This window comes from Scophthalmus maximus, chromosome 5 (assembly GCF_022379125.1).
Source record: "Scophthalmus maximus strain ysfricsl-2021 chromosome 5, ASM2237912v1, whole genome shotgun sequence".
NCBI lineage: Eukaryota > Metazoa > Chordata > Actinopteri > Pleuronectiformes > Scophthalmidae > Scophthalmus > Scophthalmus maximus.
The window spans coordinates 22,383,189-22,401,547 of record NC_061519.1 but is presented as its reverse complement, the minus strand read 5'-3'; the positions used below and the strand labels follow the sequence as shown (position 1 = coordinate 22,401,547).

Sequence of the window (18,359 nt, the reverse complement as noted above, 5' to 3'; positions counted from 1 at the left end):
TATATCTGCGTATATGTTTAAATACACACGAGACAGACTAAATATACCTTCAGCGCGCATGTTTATGTATAAATACACTAATTATATGTAGATGTGTATATGTATTCCACATTCCATTCCAGTGAATACTAATAAGATATTTCATATCATAAAAGTGGATACTGACTAGGATCCGGTGTTTGACAATTGAATCATGGTCCTGAATGATAGTTGAACTTTAATCCCAGTGTTTCAACTACAGTCCAGTTTGTCCCCATATCAGTTTGACCAATTAGGACTTTGCGTTAGATTTATGAGCAATTTATTGACAGATGCTTGCTTTACAATTTTTTGTTCTAAAGGACACTGTCACATTTCATCAAAAGTAACATCTTGGCTGGTTCTACAATGGCGAGTCAAAATGTCTGCTGTTGTACTTGAAGTTTTATACCTGAACTTTCCACATTTTAAACCACACCAGAACATCCTCTAAAAACGGTCCCACATTCATGGACAGAAATCTGAAAACTGATCTTTATATCAACTTTTTATTCAAGTCTCTGGGCAAAAACTAAAACTCATATTGGCAGTGACAAAACATTTTACCAATAACTGCAGCCAGTCACAACAAACACCCACCTCAGTCTGCCGAAGATAACAGCTTTATTTCTCATGAATAAAACTGCCAAAAGAAAAACTTACCATGTAAGAACAAGATGTGATTTGTAAATCAAATGTCGGTGTCTTCTCTAGTAACATAACCTGGACTGAGGCGCACTGTTGTATACCAGTTCTCCATGATGGTGTTTAGAACAAAACCAGATCGAAGAAAACACATTTCAGATGCCTGTGACCTGAAGACGTTTCGTGCTCAACAATTTGAGCCATTTCTTACACTCATCTCGTATAAATTGTTTTTGGAATCACAATGATATAATCCAAGAGGACAGCAGATGAAGTAGGAAACCGTAATGCAGAACTAAAAGCTCTTAACAACTCATCGCATTCAACTAGAGAGAAGAAAAAAAAGAAACAAATATTGTTGATAATATTTTGTGAAACAATCATCTTTGGGGATGAGTTGCATATAAATGCAGTCAGCTGGTTTCAACGATCCTGAACTCAGGAGGTGAGTCTCTTACACTCTGCTGGAGTCCTGCTCCCACCTCGGAGACGTGATCTAGCAAATCGAACACAATCCTTCACGACATAGTGCGGACATAAATATTAAAAGGAGGCACGATCATGGACTTTCACGTCGCGCTGATAAGAATCCAGAGGCACAGCAGCCAAGTGTCACGTGTGTGTTAGTCCTTGTACTCCACAAATTGCTGCAGTCTCTTCCGGTGCTCTGCAGACATCTGAACGGCACTGAGGATTAAACGTATAGCAGAAGTTGGTACACATAATATATAATATTTTTCAACAACGGGAAAAAAGAGAAGCTCATTTTGAAAACAGGCCTTACTTTAAGTGATCACCAAAAGTGGTTGTTATTCTGTATATGGCCGTCTTGAGTGTGGCCCTGAGGGCGAAGCGCAGTGTTTTGTAAGTGGGGTCTCCCATGCTGCTGGCCGACCTCAGGGGCTTACTGGAGGCATGAGGCAGCTTGAAGTGGCGATCTACAGCCTGAGGAAGAGGGGGAGGACACAACAGATGCACACAATTCAGTTAGTCACTAACAGCCATTTGTTTTCCCCTACATCTACCCTGCAGTTTAATTAGGCTGTTAAAATAACCCACAACTAATGGAAGTTGAATTTGACCGTAGACGCCATTTTTAGGGCTAATTGGAAGCAGATGTCATCACCAACAGCGACGTAAGCCACTGGGGCTTCGAAGCCTCGGGTTTAACAGTTTGGCAACGCCATTTTGTTTTTTAGAAACCAGAAGTAAGTGAGGCTGGGCTCGTCTACCTACACTTGCATCAATTTTGGACAGTACTAGCTTTCAATTACACTTTATCCATGCCCCAAATGCATACCGTGCTTCATTGTCTATTTTACTCTAAATGAGATCATAATTTACTAAATGAACACCATGCTGTTTTAAAGAAGGGTTGAAACTTGAGATTGAGACCATAAATTCCTCAGGAAAATGATTACTGAAGTTAAAAAACAAGTGAAGAGTCATTTTCTCACAGAATTCAATAGAAACAACCACTGAGTCACCCTCTGCTGGTCATTTGAGAGAATACAGGATTCAGGCACTTCCGCATTGGCTTAACTCTCTGGACTCTGTGACTACTTCCATTTTTATATACAGTCTATGGTTTCAGCATGTCTGTATGTGCACTCATGTAAACCAACGTACCTCTTGTAGGACCAGCATGCAACTAAGAATGCTGGGTAATGCGGTCTGCACAACCCCAAACTGGTCTTCTGAGAAGGAGGCTTGAATGAGGTAAGATATTCCTGCAGGAGGAGGATATTATAGGACACAATGAGCATTGTTGGGGTTGAGAGGTTCGATCAACATCAAGCGAAAATAAAGACGTCCACCATCTCCTCCTACCTTCTAGAGCCCAGATGTGAGCCTGGCTGTCCGCGAAGAGAGCCTGACTGGAGGCCTCTGGAAGCTGCAAGACAACGTTAGTCAGCAGGAGTTTTCTTTTCTAATTAACAATTGTACATTCAGACCAATGGATGGGGAGTTGCTAGATGGAGACTACACTACAGTACACATGCAGGAATAAAGGAGATAGAGAAACCTCAGAAAACAAACATGCTCACCCAATTAGTTCTACATCAAAGTAAAAGGTGAAACATAAGTACAACGTTTGACTCTAACTCGTCAGTACCTCACAATTTTGATATGATCAGAAAAACAAGATATCTGTTTTACACAAGACAAGCTTTAATGATAATAAGTAAGGTTCATCGTAACGGCTAGATGGATGGGAAAGAGCCACTGCATTAGTAATGCCTGAACAATTAGGCTGAACCAGGAGTTAGATTAGTGAGACCTGCAGACCAACTGAAAATCTACTGTGCCAAAGGAGAGCATGCAGGGGGCCTAACAGGGATCACATGCAGGAGGCCTAACAGGGATCACATGCACGTGCCACACATCCTTACCTTGTTAAACAAATACATTATCAGCACCCGCTTTGCCAAGAAATGTTTAACCTGAATGGGACAATTAAAACGTAGAGTTGTTTTGGTATTATAAAGAGTCAACGTAATCAGCACAAGTCACGGATTTTCACACTTCAGACCCTAATGAAAACTTTGCAACGGAAATCTCCACATTTGAGGTGGATGTACACTGCCGGAAGAATAAAGGCAGATGATGCTACCTTAACTTGTTTCGGCCATCGTTGAAAATTTAATCAAACTGACTTTCTGCCATTGGGACAGAAGGAAAATGGTGTGATTTAGGCCACACCCATACTACTGTTTTCATTATAAAATGAAAAAAATCCTGTCCAGCGACCATTTAAGCTCTGTACCAGAAGTGATCCAAGTCCTTGCCAACAAACGTGAAAACGCATCACATGACCATGCATGTAAACAGGAAGCAGATTGTCAACTCTGCTGTCAGTTGCTTAGTTACATAAAAGCGAATGTGGAGCAAATGGAGGTCGGTCTTTTGACACTAGTGTGAAAAGCCATGTTACATTTAACGATTACATTATAATTCTGCTTTGTAACAAGGCTGAAGTACCTGTTCTTTCCTGTTCTGGAGGAACTGAGCCAGGAGACTCGGTTTGGAGGTTTGCTGCTGGGGACTGGCAACCGAGGCAGGGGATGGTGGGGGACTGCCGTTGGCTTGCGAGTCTGCACCGAGACAGAGGTCAAAGTCACAAATGGGAATGAGGAAGCTGGACTCTGAGATATTTATCAAGCATCAATCTACTACTGAATTTATGCAATGATCCCCTGAGCCACTGACAACTTGGCATGAGGCACAAAACCTGTGACAACTGTGCTGATGAGTTCAAACATTTAAGTTGAAAAAATAAACAGAAAGATGAAAATTACAACTGAAAAATGACTAAACATATGAGGTTTCAGAGCTGCACAACAGGTAAAACATGTCACTTATTCAACGAAAAACCCTTTGTATCAATATGTTAACTCCCATGTTAAAAACACAGTATTTGATAGTTTTTAGTGATCTAACGCAAAGTCACGAGTCACCACAACTGTTGCTGTTAGAATTTTGACCCATATTAAAATTGGATCCTGAAGTGTCTGCTCGTTCCGAGTGAACCGCCATCTTCCGCGTGCTTCCTCTCACCTGTAGAGGTGGACCAGAGTTTCGGCACTCTCCTCATGACGTGCGGGCTCTGCACCGTGCCGTGCCATGGTGAGCACTGCTCCACGGGAGCAGTGAGGCGCCGCAGGGACGGAGAAGCGAAGGGGCTGTCCAAGTCGGGAGTGAACGGCGCCGTCAGGGGGCTCTGCGGGCCGCCGACTATGGAGCGGGCAAAGACCGAAGCTGGAGTTTTCATCATCAGAGTGGGCCTCGGGGACATCAGGTCTTCTGTGCCTGAAGTTACTTGTATGGGGGGAAAAAATACAGTACAGAGATCGTAAACAATCTTTTTTATTTTAAACACATTTTTTAACTTGAGATATTAGAGGGCCCTGGCTTTTGGAGCTCAATATCAACCCCTGGTGAACAACAACGCACCTGATGTCTCAGATGAAGTCTTCCTTTCACTCCCAGTAGATAGTGACTTGGCTCTGCCATTGGTTGCTACAGTGTCATGATAGGCGACAAGTCTCTGGGTCAAATCAGCCAGCAGAGACAAACACTCCCTACTGATGGCGTTCCAGTTATGAGGATGGCCACCTGAGAGAGATGAATGAAAAAATACAGTGAATTAATTTTCAAAGAAAAGCAGTATAGGCAAGGACCTTTGCATTGATAAAATGACATAACAGACCTGGCTGACTCAGACTAAAGACCTCACAGCGCCGTGATGGGGAGTGTTGAGACAGTAGAGCCAAGTCCTGCAGAGCTAGGAACTAAAATTTGGGGATGGAAAAGTGACAACACCCACATTTTGAAATCAGTCGGCACACATGAAAGAGTTAACCTAAGATAATCTGTGTGTGTGCGTTTCTGTGTTTTATTCACCTTTAATATCATTGGCTCCTTGTCTGTCAGAACTTTGGGAAGACACTGGTGGGCTTCTTCTGTGAAAGATGACTGCACCGGAAAATTGTACACCTGCAGATAAGAAAACCAGTTAGACAACACCCGACCTTAAAGTCAAGCTTCTGCAGTATCACTTTAACTGATGAGACGTTTACCAATTGAACATTTAAAGCAATGACAATGCTGCCCCCTAGTGCCCCTACATCATGTTGACAAGTTAAGTAATTTCACAAAGTACAACATGAAAAAATATTTTTTTTAACAAAAGCATGCAAAGAAAAGGCCTGATGCAATATTAAAGTGATGTATGTCCACAAAAGACAACATACCTCAGTGACAAAGATCCTAAAGAGCAGCAGTGTGATGTACCATGTAAAGAGGAGGAAGGTAGCACTGATCCACAGGTGGTAGAGCAGGGAGAGGTCCAGCAGTCCAGCGATGCTGTCAAGAGGGTGGATGGAGCTGGAGGTGGAGATTACATGCAAACACATGCACATAATGCTTCACATTGGTCCACACTGGTTCCTTATTACCACATAGTGACAGTAAGTAATGTAACAATTATATTTAGATAGTTACTAAAAAAATACTACTGACCTGTTCAAATGAAGATTCAGTGTTTTACAGATCCATGCCTTTGGAATGTATCCTGTTTAAATTCAATTAAAATATTGAATCTATCAGTCACTTTGTGTAGAAAAGGACAAAAGCAAGGTGAAACCATAGCTCAAGTACAACACTTGAACAATGAATATAAGTAACGTAGATCCTGAATGGATTTCTTTTCTTAAACAGAGGTCACTTACCCAAAAAGAAATACACAACAACATAGTTCCTGACAGAGTAAAGTGCTTGAGTGGCGCTGCATTTCACCACTAGAGGTAGTGAACCCTTGAAGCGAAGGTATTTGTATTGCTGAGGAAATAACAAAAAGGTGAGGATTAATGACAAATAACTGAACTCTAAATTATCTACACTGGCAGAATTGTAAACAACATTTAGATAGTTTAAGCAAATCAAATATATTACAGTCCTTGCATCAGACACCGAGTCATAAAGGAAAACAAAATACCACACACCTGAACAGTGTGGAAGGAGACAAAGTTCATGTTGTGGATAACACCCAGCAGACTGTGAGAAAATCCGACAAAGGCTCCAGCCAGCAGGAGGATAAGGTGATACTCATTCAGACACATGTGAGTGGAACTGTCAGGGTTGAACACAAATTGAGGCGGTTAAAATGCAGCTGAAGCATGTGAAGCTCAACGTGATAAGTTTTTTGTGTGGTAACTAGCCGCCTACCCATCACTGTGTGTGCACGGGTAGCCAATTGTCTCGTATCTGCCTCCGATGGTGACGGCACAACACCAAGCCACAATTATTCCCATGATACAGTGCGCCGAGGAGTTGACAAACTGACGAGGGTGAAGCAGTTGACCCAACAGGGCGATTTTCGAGCATGCGATAGTTGGGATGACTAAAGAAAAACAGAAAAACAATATAGTTACAAGAAAATCCATTGTTTACATGTATCAGTTTAAATTAACTGTTCCCACACTGTATCAGAACTTGTATACATCATTCTGTTTCATTTATATGATAGAATTAAAGCAGTGCCAATCATGTGCTCAGATAATTTAATAAATTATCAAGATAAAAGACTAAAATGTACCTCATTCAACCTTTTCTCAGTTATCATATCATTATAAACAAATTTTGTCTTTTCTGGTACATCACAATAAACACGGTATTTTTAAAAGAACTTGAGATATACCTAGCGATGGACATTTAAAACAATTACACAAAAACTGATTATATGAGTTATAAGAGATATTAATGCAGAGCTGATGGGCATTCATTGTTGTCCCTTATCCTTACTTTGCTAAACTCGAATGAGGCATACACATATGAAACATCCGAATACCTTGTCAATAACAAGACACGTTCCATCATGTCGTAAAAACAACAACTCCTCACCCGTATAATACTCCAGGTTGAGGAAGCCCACCATGAGGATCACCCCACACAGCAGGATGAGGGAGAAGATGGCACCGGCACTCGTTAGCAGGGAGAAGCATTCTGCAGGTAAAAGAGAGGAGTTAGCTTCGTGCACAGCACAGCTTCACACGTCAGAACCTCCGAATGAATGAGTGGCGACAGACCTGATATCGTGTGGATGGGGTGGAGAAGACTGAACCTGCTGAGGATGACGAACACTGCTGTGACGGGCGGCAGCAACAGGACAGCCCACGCAATGCTGGCCGCGGCTCTCCAGCAAATCACCTGAGCAGAGCAGTCAGCCATTATTACATGCATGACAAATACACAAGCATTACCTCAAAGTAACTGTAAGGATTATGACATTAAAACTGAAAAAGATTTTTCTAAAGTCTATTCCAAATTGCCTCACTGGGGTTTATTGAGAAGATTAATCAATTTTCTCTTCACCGACTTATCGCAAAATGAATGTTGTGGACTTTGTCGCAGTAAAGGTTAAGGACAACAACTATAAGATTGAATGTAATATTAATAATAATAATAATAATGAATTGAATTGCTCTAGTTCAGGTTTCTTCCTTGTTTCCCTTCTTACCCAAGTGTTTCAGGTCTGTACAGACTGCAAAGCCCTTTCAGGAAAAATTAAGGAATTCTGGCATGAATACAAACTGATTTGACAAAATTAATTTTCGATGCATGTTTGCGTTTTCTGTTCATCTGCGGCAGGGACCGTTTTTTTCCCCCAGTTTAACTGCATTTTGCAAATACATTCACATTTCTGGATGGATGAACTTTGTTATTTCAGTCATTTGACAGGACAGATCACATCCACCAACCCAAGTCACCCAACAGACACACCTCGGTCCAGTCACTTATTCTAAGAAGTATGAAAAATTAAAAGACGCTACACAAACTTACACATTTCAAAAAGCTGTTTACAGACATGTCTCAATTTCACCTTTTTTTTTTGAACTCTCTCTTGTGTATAACGTTGTATGTAACAATGCCCATCTCGCCATATTCAGTTTTAAATCACAACAGCAGCATCTTCAAACAACAAAGACAGTTCGTTCACTACGCTCGCGAAAACTAGCATAAACACCGCGGGGCTACTTGGAGTTAGCACGCTAGCACAAGCTAGCGCCTTCTCTCTCACGAATGAAGAACCGGTTTCCAAAAGACAAAAACGACTCACCTTGCGGATAAACCAACAACTCTGCTGTGTAGAGAACATGTTGCTCGGTGAGACGGAGACGCACACGGTGATTATATCTCCCCGGCGGCTGTCCGGCTGTCAAACTACTCTCCGCTCGGTTTTGTCATATCGCGCCACATGCACTCAAAAGCCCTTCGAAGGACCCCGGATATTAGCTGTCCATGTTCCTGCCTGCTTCCGGTGTGGTGCCAAAAAGTGATCGTCCGCCAGAAACTGATTTCTGGGCTTTTTTTTGGCAGGTGATATATAATATATTGTGTTTCATGGGTTGTATGGCCCATTTAAAGGTATTCAACATTTTTTTTAAATGCATGGCTGATAATCTACAGAGAGAGCAGGTACAAATAATGCAGTTATAAGGATAATTGCAATCAAATTCTTTATTTTATAACATAACCCATTACTATATATCATCATGTTAATTACAGTGTGGTAATTTTAGACATACAAACCTTAAAAACAATAGGATCGTTTTTCCTGATTACGATGTAAACGGCATAACACTTGCGGCCACAATTGTGATTATTCGTTTACAGGAAACGTTACACAAAGACATTTCTTTGATATTATTTCAGACATAAAGTCATGTACATGTGCCCGTTATGAGAGTTTGACCCAGATTAAAATTCAATTTCTGGCGGGCGATCACTTTTTGGCACCACACCGACAGATACAGATATGTTAAACATAAAGTCCATTAATCATTTTCAATATCCCCTGTACTTTCTCAAAGCAGATGTGTTGGTGGCTATCTCCTTCTGTCTGACTTTAGCGTCATCGTGCATGAAAGTTTTCTTATCGTGATGATAGCCATTTCCGTAAGTCGGAAAACTGTGTTTATCCAAAGCATTCTTGCTGTCCTTGTCCCGGGAGAATGGCTTTGTCTCAAATGCATTGACTGGGAGCTTTTGGGATGTACTGACGGACATCTCAGTTTGAATTCCCTTATGGACGAATGGTCTCTGTCCAGGCTTCTGGGTGATCGCAGGGAGCGCAAACTGCTCCCGCTGGGCCTTCTTGTCTTCCCACAACTTCAGCAGGCGGCGCTGGTTGTTTGTCATGTCCTTGAGGTTTTGCTGCAGTGACTGAACTTGGTCTTCTAATAGAGTTTTAGAGGTGACTGTGTTTGCCAACTCGGATGTCAAATCATCAATGGTCAGGCTCAGTTTGCCAGCCTTCTCCACCATGGAAGTGCACTCACGCTCCTTCTCGTGCAAGTCGTATATTATGTCCTTTGTGGTCTTTCCGTTGAACTTGGGGCTGCACTCAAGTCCGATCTCAGTACGGAGGGCCTTCACTTGTTTCCTTAGCTCCTTGTTGTCCATGGTCAAGGTCTTCAGTTTCTGTTTCAGACCCTCGGTTGAACGCATCCTCGTCTCATACTGTCTCAGTTTCTCCCTGAGAACACTTTCCCTGTGCATGGCGTCGTCTCTTTCCTTCCTGCATTTCTCCAGAAGTTTTAATGTCTCAAATTTGGACACTTTTTCACCCTTCCCATTTGAGGTGGCCATCCTATGGAAAGATTTCCAAATCACAATAATAATTCAAAAGAAAAACTTAAAAGGCATTCTCTTCAAAATAATATGAGTTCTAAGAAGCGATTCAAATAGTCCGGGGGGAATTGGGCTAATAAATCCACAAGCACGAGCAGCTGCCTGCATTACTGAGACTGACGCAGGTGACATTCCTCTAAGAGGGTTATCTGTTTGACAGTCAGCTCCTGTGTAACTCAAAGCTGGGGCTAGAATGACCATTAATTAGGGCGCCACCATCCTATTGACACCGTTTCAAGTGACACAATTTTTCCCCCTTGTTTTGTTAATTAATCTGAGAATTTTGCCCTTGTTGACTCAATGAAAATATTAACCGGGGTCCAAACCTTGGTCCCCTGCGTGTGAGATGCTGACCACACGGAGCTTGCCCTTTGAAACCGGCTTCACATGCATAAGTAACATTTTTCCACTGCAGGTGATCTGTGCATCCAAACAGCGACACATTAGATTCTATCAGTCCGCTCGACCACATGACAGTTAAGATAGATGAGTTGGGAAACAAACAGTAAGAGCAGCAGCCAAATGCTTTTTGAAGTTAGACGCTCTCTTTGAAATGTTAAAGTTATACCGATGAGTTTCAACCCCTGCCTTAAATATTTAAAGTGTTCAACTGTTGAAATGCACTGGCACCCTTTAATGCGGTTAGAAGCCTGGCAGAGAGGAGTCACGTTGACTACATGTGTGTGTGTGTGTGTGTGTGTGTGTGTGTGTGTGTGTGTGTTTGTGGGGGGAGGGGGGGTCAACTATTTTGGTCAACTTTTTTGATAATCAATTCAATGGTTCAAGTATTGTTTATTCGGGGAAAAAAAATTCTGGTTTCTTTCCTTGTTTATGTAAGCAAACAAAAAAATAAAAATATCTGTGTGGACAACGCAAAACATCATCTTCGGGTTTTGGGAAACACGATCGACTTTTTTCACCATTTTTCAAGACATTTTATGGACCAAACAACCAATCGATTAATCAAGAAAATAATCAACACATAGTTGCACCCCTAATCCTAATTAGAGATGGGAAACATTGAATTGAATCTGATGCAATTTTTCACTGAACTGATTTGATTTAGTGTGTGAATATCTTTGACTGTTTTCAAAATTATTTGAAATTCAGTTGGCTTTCGTTTTTTTAATTAAATGCACTAAAACATGCGATTACAGCTTTTAAGGCTCTTTTAAGGCTCTTTTAGCTATTCTTAGTTCCCATTTCCAGTCCTTATGCTAAACAAGGTCAACAAGCTGCAGCCTCATATTCACAATAACCACATAAGAGTAGCATCAATCTCCCGATGTAATCCATAGCAAGAAAGTGAACAAGCATATTTCCCAAAATGTTGAACTATTTCTTTAATGTGAGTGAAGCCAGTATGCAAATAATCAAAACACTGACGATTTCATTCATGAAAATTGTGTCCAATAAGTCCATATTTTATTTTTAACCCCCATGAAACAGACATTTACATTCGTACATTTGATCACATGCAGCCTGTCATAATAAAAAACAAATGAATTATGAAAATAGTTACATGAGTCTTTGGCATTAGTTGAGGCCACTCATGGTTATATCAGTTAGAGAAAACAATAACTCTATACATTGTTAGTCCAACCCTTGAAAACACCTTTAATTGTAGTTTCACAGAAAATTCTGTACAAATATATATACTTGCTTATCGTCATTATAGAAAATGCATTTTTACCGTACTAAAAGTGACCGTGTGTGGTCTAAAACCATACCCCATTTATCTTTAAAGATATGTAGAAGCCATCCCAAAAGAAATACCATACTTGGAAGCAGTGTTAATTTTCAGAGGTCAAGCAGTTGAACCAAGTAAACACACACAGGGTTTTAAGGTCTTGAGTCTGAATGTCCCAGTCAGGTGAAATCCAGACGACCCATGACTTCATTGCCCCGGCAACCCGATTCGCACTAATAAGGTAACAGGAGAACCTGCAATTTGAATAAAAAGAATAACACTTGCTTTGGGAAGGAGAAATCATGTACAGGAAGTCTGGTGTCAGATGCTCTAGCAGGTCAAAATAAGACTTGAGCAAAATCCTCTAAAATAGGCCAAACAATGTAAAGCTGCTAAGAGTGTATTTGTATAATAGGCTCATGGCTTTAGACGATTCTGTGTCGCTATTGTTTACCTTCACACAATGAAAGGCCTTCATGTCGTAGACGTTGTCTTGATCACCACTGCGACAGAAGAGTTGTTAGCAGGCAGTGCAGGTTCTGGTTTACTGAAAAAATAGGTCTGTAAAACCAAACAAAAAGGGGAAAATAGTGTAAAAGAACCTGGTAAAGGGGCAACTACATGATTAAGAGAAACATGTCAACAATCAAGAAGTAAAGCCGACGTGTCTGAGAGCAACTGTGCAGAAAACGGAGAGATAATGCAGCATTTCTATCCATTCATCTTAATCACCCTTCAGAGGTGACGTATCTGTAGACTAATTACAAGAATGTGACCAGACATATGACACCCCCTGGCCCCTGCGGACCTGAAGAAGTTCACTAAAAGCCCCTCGTCACACCAGTTAGCAAATGGGGTCACGGTTTCCGATGAAGTCTCCCTCGTGCAAGTTAACTTGACACTATCAGGTACAGTCACTTTCGAGACTCACACGAGGGGAGAGACACGCAAAATCATTGGTGTAGTGTAGTTTGTGATTGACATAGTGGATCAAAGCTTGACCAAGCTACCGAGATCACTGAGGACAAATGAGAGTGGGCCAATCATTGTTATCTACACCAAGAAGGGCCGGCTGTCCATCTAATTCACTAAGTGAATTAGTACCGATGTAGTTTGCCCAAGCAAGACTGTGAATGTATTGTATTTCCTCAAACAGATTTATTTTCCATATCTCTCTTAATTGGTAATTAATCCAACTGGATATCCTTTGTACGAGCAGCATCATAGCTACAACACAATTACCTTACAACCAACAGCAAGCAGGATGTTGAACAACACAACGGCGGACATGATCGCTACGATGACTTTGGGGTGGTCGTCCCTGACGGCAGGCCAAAAAGTCATCACCAGCACTGAGCCAGAGAGGCAAAGAGCCACCACGATGGAGCACCACCTCAGCCACTCAAATGGGAAAATCCATAAGACCTTAATAGGGAAACAAAAGTGCATTATATAATAGTGAATGTGCCTCGTTTAATAACAAATACTACAAGCTGCAAACAATGCTATAAAGGTATTCATGATACTGGAGGCAGTACATTTAAGTATTCCTTAATTATCAAGATATATGTGTAGTTGCAACATTATGTTTGTAAAGTGGATTTATGTGATATGTTGATACATTCACCACATTAAAATTGTGTTAACACGTCCAGCGTGTAAGATTTAGGGGTATCTATTGGAAGAAATTAAATATAAAATGATATCATTAAATTTTCATTATTGTATAAAATCACATAATTTGTTTTTTTGAATTTGCCAGAATTTGTGTGTGTTGCCATAACCGGGTTGTGATTGAGCATTGAGTTGCTCAGAATATGCAGATTAGAAGACACTGAATGGTTCAGAGTATCTTTTAATCTCAACTGTCTCTGTTTTAGATACAAATTTAAAAAAAACAGGTCTCACCACTGCAGGTATGTAAATGGAAAGTGAATAGCCGTACACACAGATTATCTCCATAAAGGAGTATGACACCAGGTTCATGGTTTTGTTGTTTCTCCATAGCAGGACACCCCAGAGGGCAAAAGGCACCAGCCAGGCATAGCTGAAGATCGCCGTTGCAGCTATGGTCACTGTAAAACACAGTATATTCAAAAATTAACAACACATACATACATACATATAACAATACATTTTGCATTAAAGTTGAGCAAGTGAATCATGAATACCTTTTTGAAACTCTGGAGTATACTTGTAGTTTGGTTTGCCTAAGTGCACCAGAAAGTTGGATATATTTCCACTGATGGCAATGGCAAACACAAGGGTAGTGCAAATCCAGAATGGTCCTAAAAGCACAAAGTTCGATCATTAAAACTTCTGTTTGCATGCCCATTTGGACAACCTCTGATCAGGACATGAAAAGCGCTAACCGTAAAGATCTGGATTCCGACGAAGGTAGACCTGAATGAAGTTCTTTCCAGGCCATGGCAGCACTGATCCGATGATTCTCTCCTTCACCTGAAAGAAATGTTGATAGCTAAGAATGTAACCAGCAATGTCAGAATGGTTAAAAGAAAAAAATATATATATAAATGTTGTTTTTATTACGTGATGAGTCTCGATGTCAAAGAATTGCTGGTAGTACTCAAACGTCCAGAAAGGGGGACTTTTCTGTTGCCCAGAGAGAAGCTGCAATTGAAAACAGACAAAAGGGAGAAAAACACAATTCATAATGTAGATATTTTATGCAACACCAAGTCTTCTACAAGTGTTAGCCCTTGTCCAGACCTCGGTCTTGTCGTCATAGTCACCAGCATCCTCATCATCACCACCACCAGCAGCAGGATTTAAACCAGCGGCTCTTCTTTGCTTCTCGGGTTTGACATCTTCGTCTTCGATGCTTATGGTGGTTGCATCTCTGTTGGCTTCTAACAGATTGCCAGCTTCTTCAAATTCTTAGAAGAATTGAATAGAAGATATTAATCACATCGTTTTGTCATCACAGTGCAGCACAGGGAGAGATGCAAACTGATAAAAAAGAAAGAGAGAGAGAGAGAGAGAACAGTAAACTGCAGCAGAGCATCACTGATGAGACTCCATTTAATAATTACACACGTGTGGAGGAAACGCACCCTGAAATTGAAACGGATCATTTGCTGACGCCATTTATACGGATTGACCCTCACGAAGCGGAAGTTCGCCACTCAGGAAGTCGACGGTAAATAAGTGTTGCACGAATGTCAACAACTTAATCCAAGAAACCTGTGGAGGAGAGACACATAAATCCCGTTTAGCTTCCAGGCTTAAAATCATTCCTTCACCGTAAAAAGGATAATATGCAAAAGAGGACACTTTTCTTTCTAGTTAGCAACCAAGTCGTCACCTGACAGCTCATCAACTTGCCAACTACTTCAACTGTCTCCCCGCAACATTAGGAGGAGCAAAAACAACAAGAGCATCGGTTGTGTTTTAAAATCCAACAGTTTGTTTTGGTTATTTTCTTTGGACAAAGCCTACTTACCAAATTATATCCCACAACTCGTGAAAATCATATCCCTTCTCTCAGGATATGCTCGCGTCGCGTGGGCCAGGAAGTTCGAGTCGCTGTAAACAAGACTTCTTCCTGTCACTGAATATTTTCAAAGTAAGAGCTCGAGCTTTTGGAAAAAAATGTTTTAAAAAATAACTTATAGATGACTATGTCATACCGGGGTTGATTGCAATATTTATACACGTTTAATCATGTGGAATAGCTGTTATTAATGGTGGCTTTTTAGTAAAACGGGGTCCAGAAACAAGCGTAGACTTTTACTTTGGCAGGGAAGCAGGCGGAAACGACTCTCCGTAACTTGCTACGTTGGCTACCCGGAAGGAAATCGGGACATTTGTCAAAATACACGAAAAAAAATTGCCAACAAGTATTTAAACAGTCCGACTAAATACTACATGGGGATCCATTCGAACGAGGTTTTAATTCAAGTCAAATGTCACATTCGTTTGCCAGCAAGTGAGCAACTAGTTTTTGTTCCGTTTTAAGTTTTTTAGCCGAGCTAGCTAAAGCGTGCATGAGTTGCCCGTTTGTTTTCGTGCTCGCGGTGAGAGCGATCGCAGGATGGACAATGGCACGTTGTACGTCCGAGAAAAGGGCAGCCTCCGCCGCGTCAGTGACATAGTCCTGTCGCCGCCGAAGCCAGTGTCGTCGTCGTCGTGCAGGAGGACGAATCCGTTCGTGCCGAGAAAGGAGCATTTCATATTCACCTACAACGCAGAGGGAAGTCTGCGGTACAGCACCAAGTCCCTCTTCGACCTCACTCTGCTGTTCGTGGCGGACAACATCCACCATGTGGACTCGCTGGTGGGCTTCCCCGAGCAGATCGGAGACAGGCTTTTCGCAGCAGCGGAGGAGAACCGCGTGTTTTCCAACACAGCTGTTTCTCCGAAAGCCCTGCAGTTGTTCAGTGACGCCTACGGGCAGATGGTGCTCGGATCCCTCTGTCTGCGAAACAGGTGAGTTACCAAATACATCTCCACTCTCTCCTGGTCAGATGTCTCTGCCTCCAACAACTAGAGCCCGACCGATATATCGGTTTGCCGATAATATCGGCCGATATTAGCCATTCACAGACATATGTTTCGAGGCCGACCGATATTATTGGCAAACAGATGTGAGCCTTTAAATGTGCATTTCTGTGAACATTAAAGTGTTCATTATAAGTTGTATGTATTTGGTTGTATTTGCATTTTTAATTTACAGTTATTCATGATCAAATGTATGGTTAAACTAAAATATCCAGCCTCACTTACATTTCTTTGTCATGAAAGTTTGATAACGACATCTTAGGAATCATTGATAGATTTAAAAATAAATAAATATAAATATATGCTGTATGTCTGTCGATGTGTCGTTTCAGGAATCTTATACTCCCAAATATCAGTATCGACATCCGCCCCAAAAAATCCATATCGGTCAGGCTCTACTAACAACCTCAGCCTTTTTGCTGTCGCACTTTCATTTTCTGCAGGTTTCCGCTCTTGCACGAGAGGATGGACGAAATAAAAACATTTCACAGTTTGAAGTCTCTGGATTTGTTTGGCTGCAGACTCGGCGATGACCACGAGATATTCCAGCATCTAACATCCACCTCCTTGGCAAAGTAATTACAACTGTCACTTCTTAGTCCCAATTAAGACACGTTTTTTCTTTTTGGGGGGTGGGGGTGTCTTAAGAAATGACACTGCTGACACTTGTGCCTTTCATCTTTAGCAGCTTGATTCATCTTTTTATCGGCGGTAACAGTCTGTCAGATGTTGGTTTACAAAGACTGACTGCACCAATCCGGATGATGAAGAAGGGACTGGACCATCTTCAGCTCCTGGACGTTTCCTGTTAGTTACCAGTATATTAACAGCTCCAATGTAGTAGTAGCAGAAGCAGAAATACCACCACCTTCACATAAAAAGTTGATGTCACAAGTTGATGTGTGATCTGCTGATCAGTTATTCTCTTTCCCACACAGATAACCCTATCTCAGAGAGGGCCATTAGATACCTCACATGCCTCCCCAAACTTGAAAATCTCGATATATCTGGGACCAGTTTGAAGGTAAGTCAATAATGGTGTGTAACACCTAGCTGTAGCTTATTGTGAGGCCGATTTAATAATGGAATTATATACCTCCAGCTTGGTGCAGGTTTAAAGACGACCATATGGAACCTGTTGGGACTCATTTGCTCTGAGAAACCGCTGGACATCTTTGATCACACGAGATGTAAAACAGAAGGCTGGGCAGAGCAGGTAAATATCCTTATATGCGGAAACTGCTTTCAGACTTTCAGACATTCACTGAAGTCCGGATGGGGGCATGTACGTGAGAACACAAATGTTCCTCTGGACATCACACTCTGGGAAATGTCTGGAGCCAATTTTGCGGACATTTTCCAGAGGTTGTGTCTGAAAACTGCTTGATAGAAATATAATCTTAACACATCCTTAACTTATTTTCAGGTTGTCAACCATTGGGAAACGAATACCTCACAAATGCCAAAACAGAAGAAAATTGAAGCATCAAGAACATCAGCGCTACGCTTTTGTAAGTTTTTACTCTACATCACATTCTAACTGACTACCGGTAAATCAAGTTGAGTGTTGTAACATTTCACCAGAGATAGTTACGGAAGTTTTTTTTCTCTTTCTGGCCAGTTGGAAGGCAGAAGTTTGTCAGAGAAGTCCTGAACACGACCCCGCTGGTGAGTGAGAGTGAAGAAGAGCTCAATAGAGAGAGACTGCATTTCTACAGAGCTGCGGCAAATAATCTCATTATTGAGAAACGGGTTCCATACAAGATGGACCATCAAGTTAAGATGAAGAAAAGACAGCGTCAGACAGAGAGCTGTGACAGCTCACTTCAACCTCCCACAAAACGATCGCCCTCATCAGCTCTGACTGCGGAGGACATTGAATTGTTGAACAGCTATTGACGTATGCAGCCACGTGGCATTCCACGAACAGCAGAGCGCAGCATGAGCAGACCCATGAACAGGTAACATGGGCTCCAAGGAACGAGAATGATGACCGCACTGGTGGACTAGACCCTTACCTGTATACAGGTGTAATTTTTTTTTAATGTACAATTTTATAAATAAAGTTCAATATCTTGCATGTCTTTACTTCCTTGTTTGCCATTGTGTGGTAAAGAAACAACATTGTTCCGTTGTCAAACATGTCTTCCCTTACCGTAACTTTAGACATTTATGGATGGACTGCTGCCTATTGACTATATACCTATTTGGAAATTGGGGACCCCAACCATTTCCCTTACTTGCCTAAGGGCAAAGTCAACCCTGTTGTGTTTTTCCACAAGACAAATAATTG

The 18,359-nt window shown here is 41.4% G+C and overlaps 4 protein-coding genes across 8 annotated transcripts; 1 reads left to right on the top strand and 3 right to left on the bottom strand.

Annotated features, from left to right (window-relative positions):
* Window positions 1-508: 508 nt before the first annotated feature.
* On the bottom strand, window positions 509-8,443 carry ndc1 (NDC1 transmembrane nucleoporin). 3 transcript variants are annotated; one of them, XM_047331895.1, is made up of 18 exons: window positions 8,282-8,443; window positions 7,251-7,371; window positions 7,066-7,167; window positions 6,391-6,565; window positions 6,168-6,294; window positions 5,895-6,003; window positions 5,686-5,737; window positions 5,418-5,550; window positions 5,068-5,160; window positions 4,874-4,955; window positions 4,618-4,779; window positions 4,222-4,473; window positions 3,646-3,758; window positions 3,057-3,107; window positions 2,494-2,557; window positions 2,293-2,393; window positions 1,448-1,608; window positions 509-1,350 (listed from the first exon to the last, which is right to left on the bottom strand). In XM_047331895.1, the coding sequence occupies exons 1-18, from the start codon at window positions 8,318-8,320 to the stop codon at window positions 1,287-1,289; spliced, it is 2,001 nt and encodes a 666-aa protein (XP_047187851.1). In that variant the 5' UTR covers window positions 8,321-8,443; the 3' UTR covers window positions 509-1,286. The 3 variants fall into 3 exon arrangements, with proteins under 3 accessions (XP_047187851.1, XP_035489164.1, XP_035489165.1); XM_035633271.2 differs by having other exon boundaries at window positions 4,222-4,482; window positions 8,282-8,442; XM_035633272.2 differs by lacking the exon at window positions 3,057-3,107 and having other exon boundaries at window positions 4,222-4,482; window positions 8,282-8,441.
* Window positions 8,444-8,650: 207 nt separating this feature from the next.
* On the bottom strand, window positions 8,651-10,082 carry zgc:113691 (uncharacterized protein LOC503529 homolog). Its single transcript, XM_035633275.2, has one exon. The coding sequence runs from the start codon at window positions 9,811-9,813 to the stop codon at window positions 9,010-9,012; it is 804 nt and encodes a 267-aa protein (XP_035489168.1). The 5' UTR covers window positions 9,814-10,082; the 3' UTR covers window positions 8,651-9,009.
* A 1,176-nt stretch (window positions 10,083-11,258) lies between these two features.
* Window positions 11,259-15,912, bottom strand: yipf1 (Yip1 domain family, member 1). 2 transcript variants are annotated; one of them, XM_035633793.2, is made up of 11 exons: window positions 15,746-15,912; window positions 15,009-15,091; window positions 14,620-14,749; window positions 14,276-14,442; window positions 14,096-14,176; window positions 13,918-14,005; window positions 13,717-13,833; window positions 13,454-13,620; window positions 12,788-12,970; window positions 12,000-12,106; window positions 11,259-11,799 (listed from the first exon to the last, which is right to left on the bottom strand). In XM_035633793.2, the coding sequence occupies exons 3-10, from the start codon at window positions 14,651-14,653 to the stop codon at window positions 12,020-12,022; spliced, it is 924 nt and encodes a 307-aa protein (XP_035489686.1). In that variant the 5' UTR covers window positions 14,654-14,749; window positions 15,009-15,091; window positions 15,746-15,912; the 3' UTR covers window positions 11,259-11,799; window positions 12,000-12,019. The 2 variants fall into 2 exon arrangements, with proteins under 2 accessions (XP_035489686.1, XP_035489687.1); XM_035633794.2 differs by lacking the exon at window positions 15,746-15,912 and having other exon boundaries at window positions 15,009-15,109.
* Window positions 15,323-18,146, top strand: lrrc42 (leucine rich repeat containing 42). 2 transcript variants are annotated; one of them, XM_035633791.2, is made up of 7 exons: window positions 15,323-15,994; window positions 16,510-16,641; window positions 16,755-16,873; window positions 17,005-17,090; window positions 17,169-17,282; window positions 17,493-17,577; window positions 17,688-18,146. In XM_035633791.2, the coding sequence occupies exons 1-7, from the start codon at window positions 15,600-15,602 to the stop codon at window positions 17,963-17,965; spliced, it is 1,209 nt and encodes a 402-aa protein (XP_035489684.1). In that variant the 5' UTR covers window positions 15,323-15,599; the 3' UTR covers window positions 17,966-18,146. The 2 variants fall into 2 exon arrangements, with proteins under 2 accessions (XP_035489684.1, XP_035489683.1); XM_035633790.2 differs by having other exon boundaries at window positions 15,325-15,994; window positions 16,752-16,873.
* The last annotated feature ends 213 nt before the right edge of the window (window positions 18,147-18,359 follow it).

Bases quoted from the DNA above. Each gene is read 5' to 3' on its own strand.
- ndc1 (XM_035633271.2), bottom strand. From the start codon at position 8,320: ATGTTCTCTACACAGCAGAGTTGTTGGTTTATCCGCAAG. The intron at 4,780-4,873 runs GTCTGTTATGTC...CATCTCTCTCAG, and splicing joins CTTTAGTCTGAGTCAGCCAG to GTGGCCATCCTCATAACTGG. The intron at 2,558-3,056 runs GTAAGGATGTGT...GTTGTCTTGCAG, and splicing joins TAATGTATTTGTTTAACAAG to CTTCCAGAGGCCTCCAGTCA.
- zgc:113691 (XM_035633275.2), bottom strand. From the start codon at position 9,813: ATGGCCACCTCAAATGGGAAGGGTGAAAAAGTGTCCAAATTTGAGACA.
- yipf1 (XM_035633793.2), bottom strand. From the start codon at position 14,653: ATGGCGTCAGCAAATGATCCGTTTCAATTTCAGG. The intron at 14,443-14,619 runs GTGCGTTTCCTC...AATTCTTCTAAG, and splicing joins TGATCCGTTTCAATTTCAGG to AATTTGAAGAAGCTGGCAAT. The intron at 13,621-13,716 runs GTATTCATGATT...TGTGTTTTACAG, and splicing joins TACTCCAGAGTTTCAAAAAG to TGACCATAGCTGCAACGGCG.
- lrrc42 (XM_035633790.2), top strand. From the start codon at position 15,600: ATGGACAATGGCACGTTGTACGTCCGAGAAAAGGGCAGCCTCCGCCGC. The intron at 17,091-17,168 runs GTAAGTCAATAA...ATATACCTCCAG, and splicing joins TATCTGGGACCAGTTTGAAG to CTTGGTGCAGGTTTAAAGAC. The intron at 17,578-17,687 runs GTAAGTTTTTAC...CTTTCTGGCCAG, and splicing joins AACATCAGCGCTACGCTTTT to TTGGAAGGCAGAAGTTTGTC.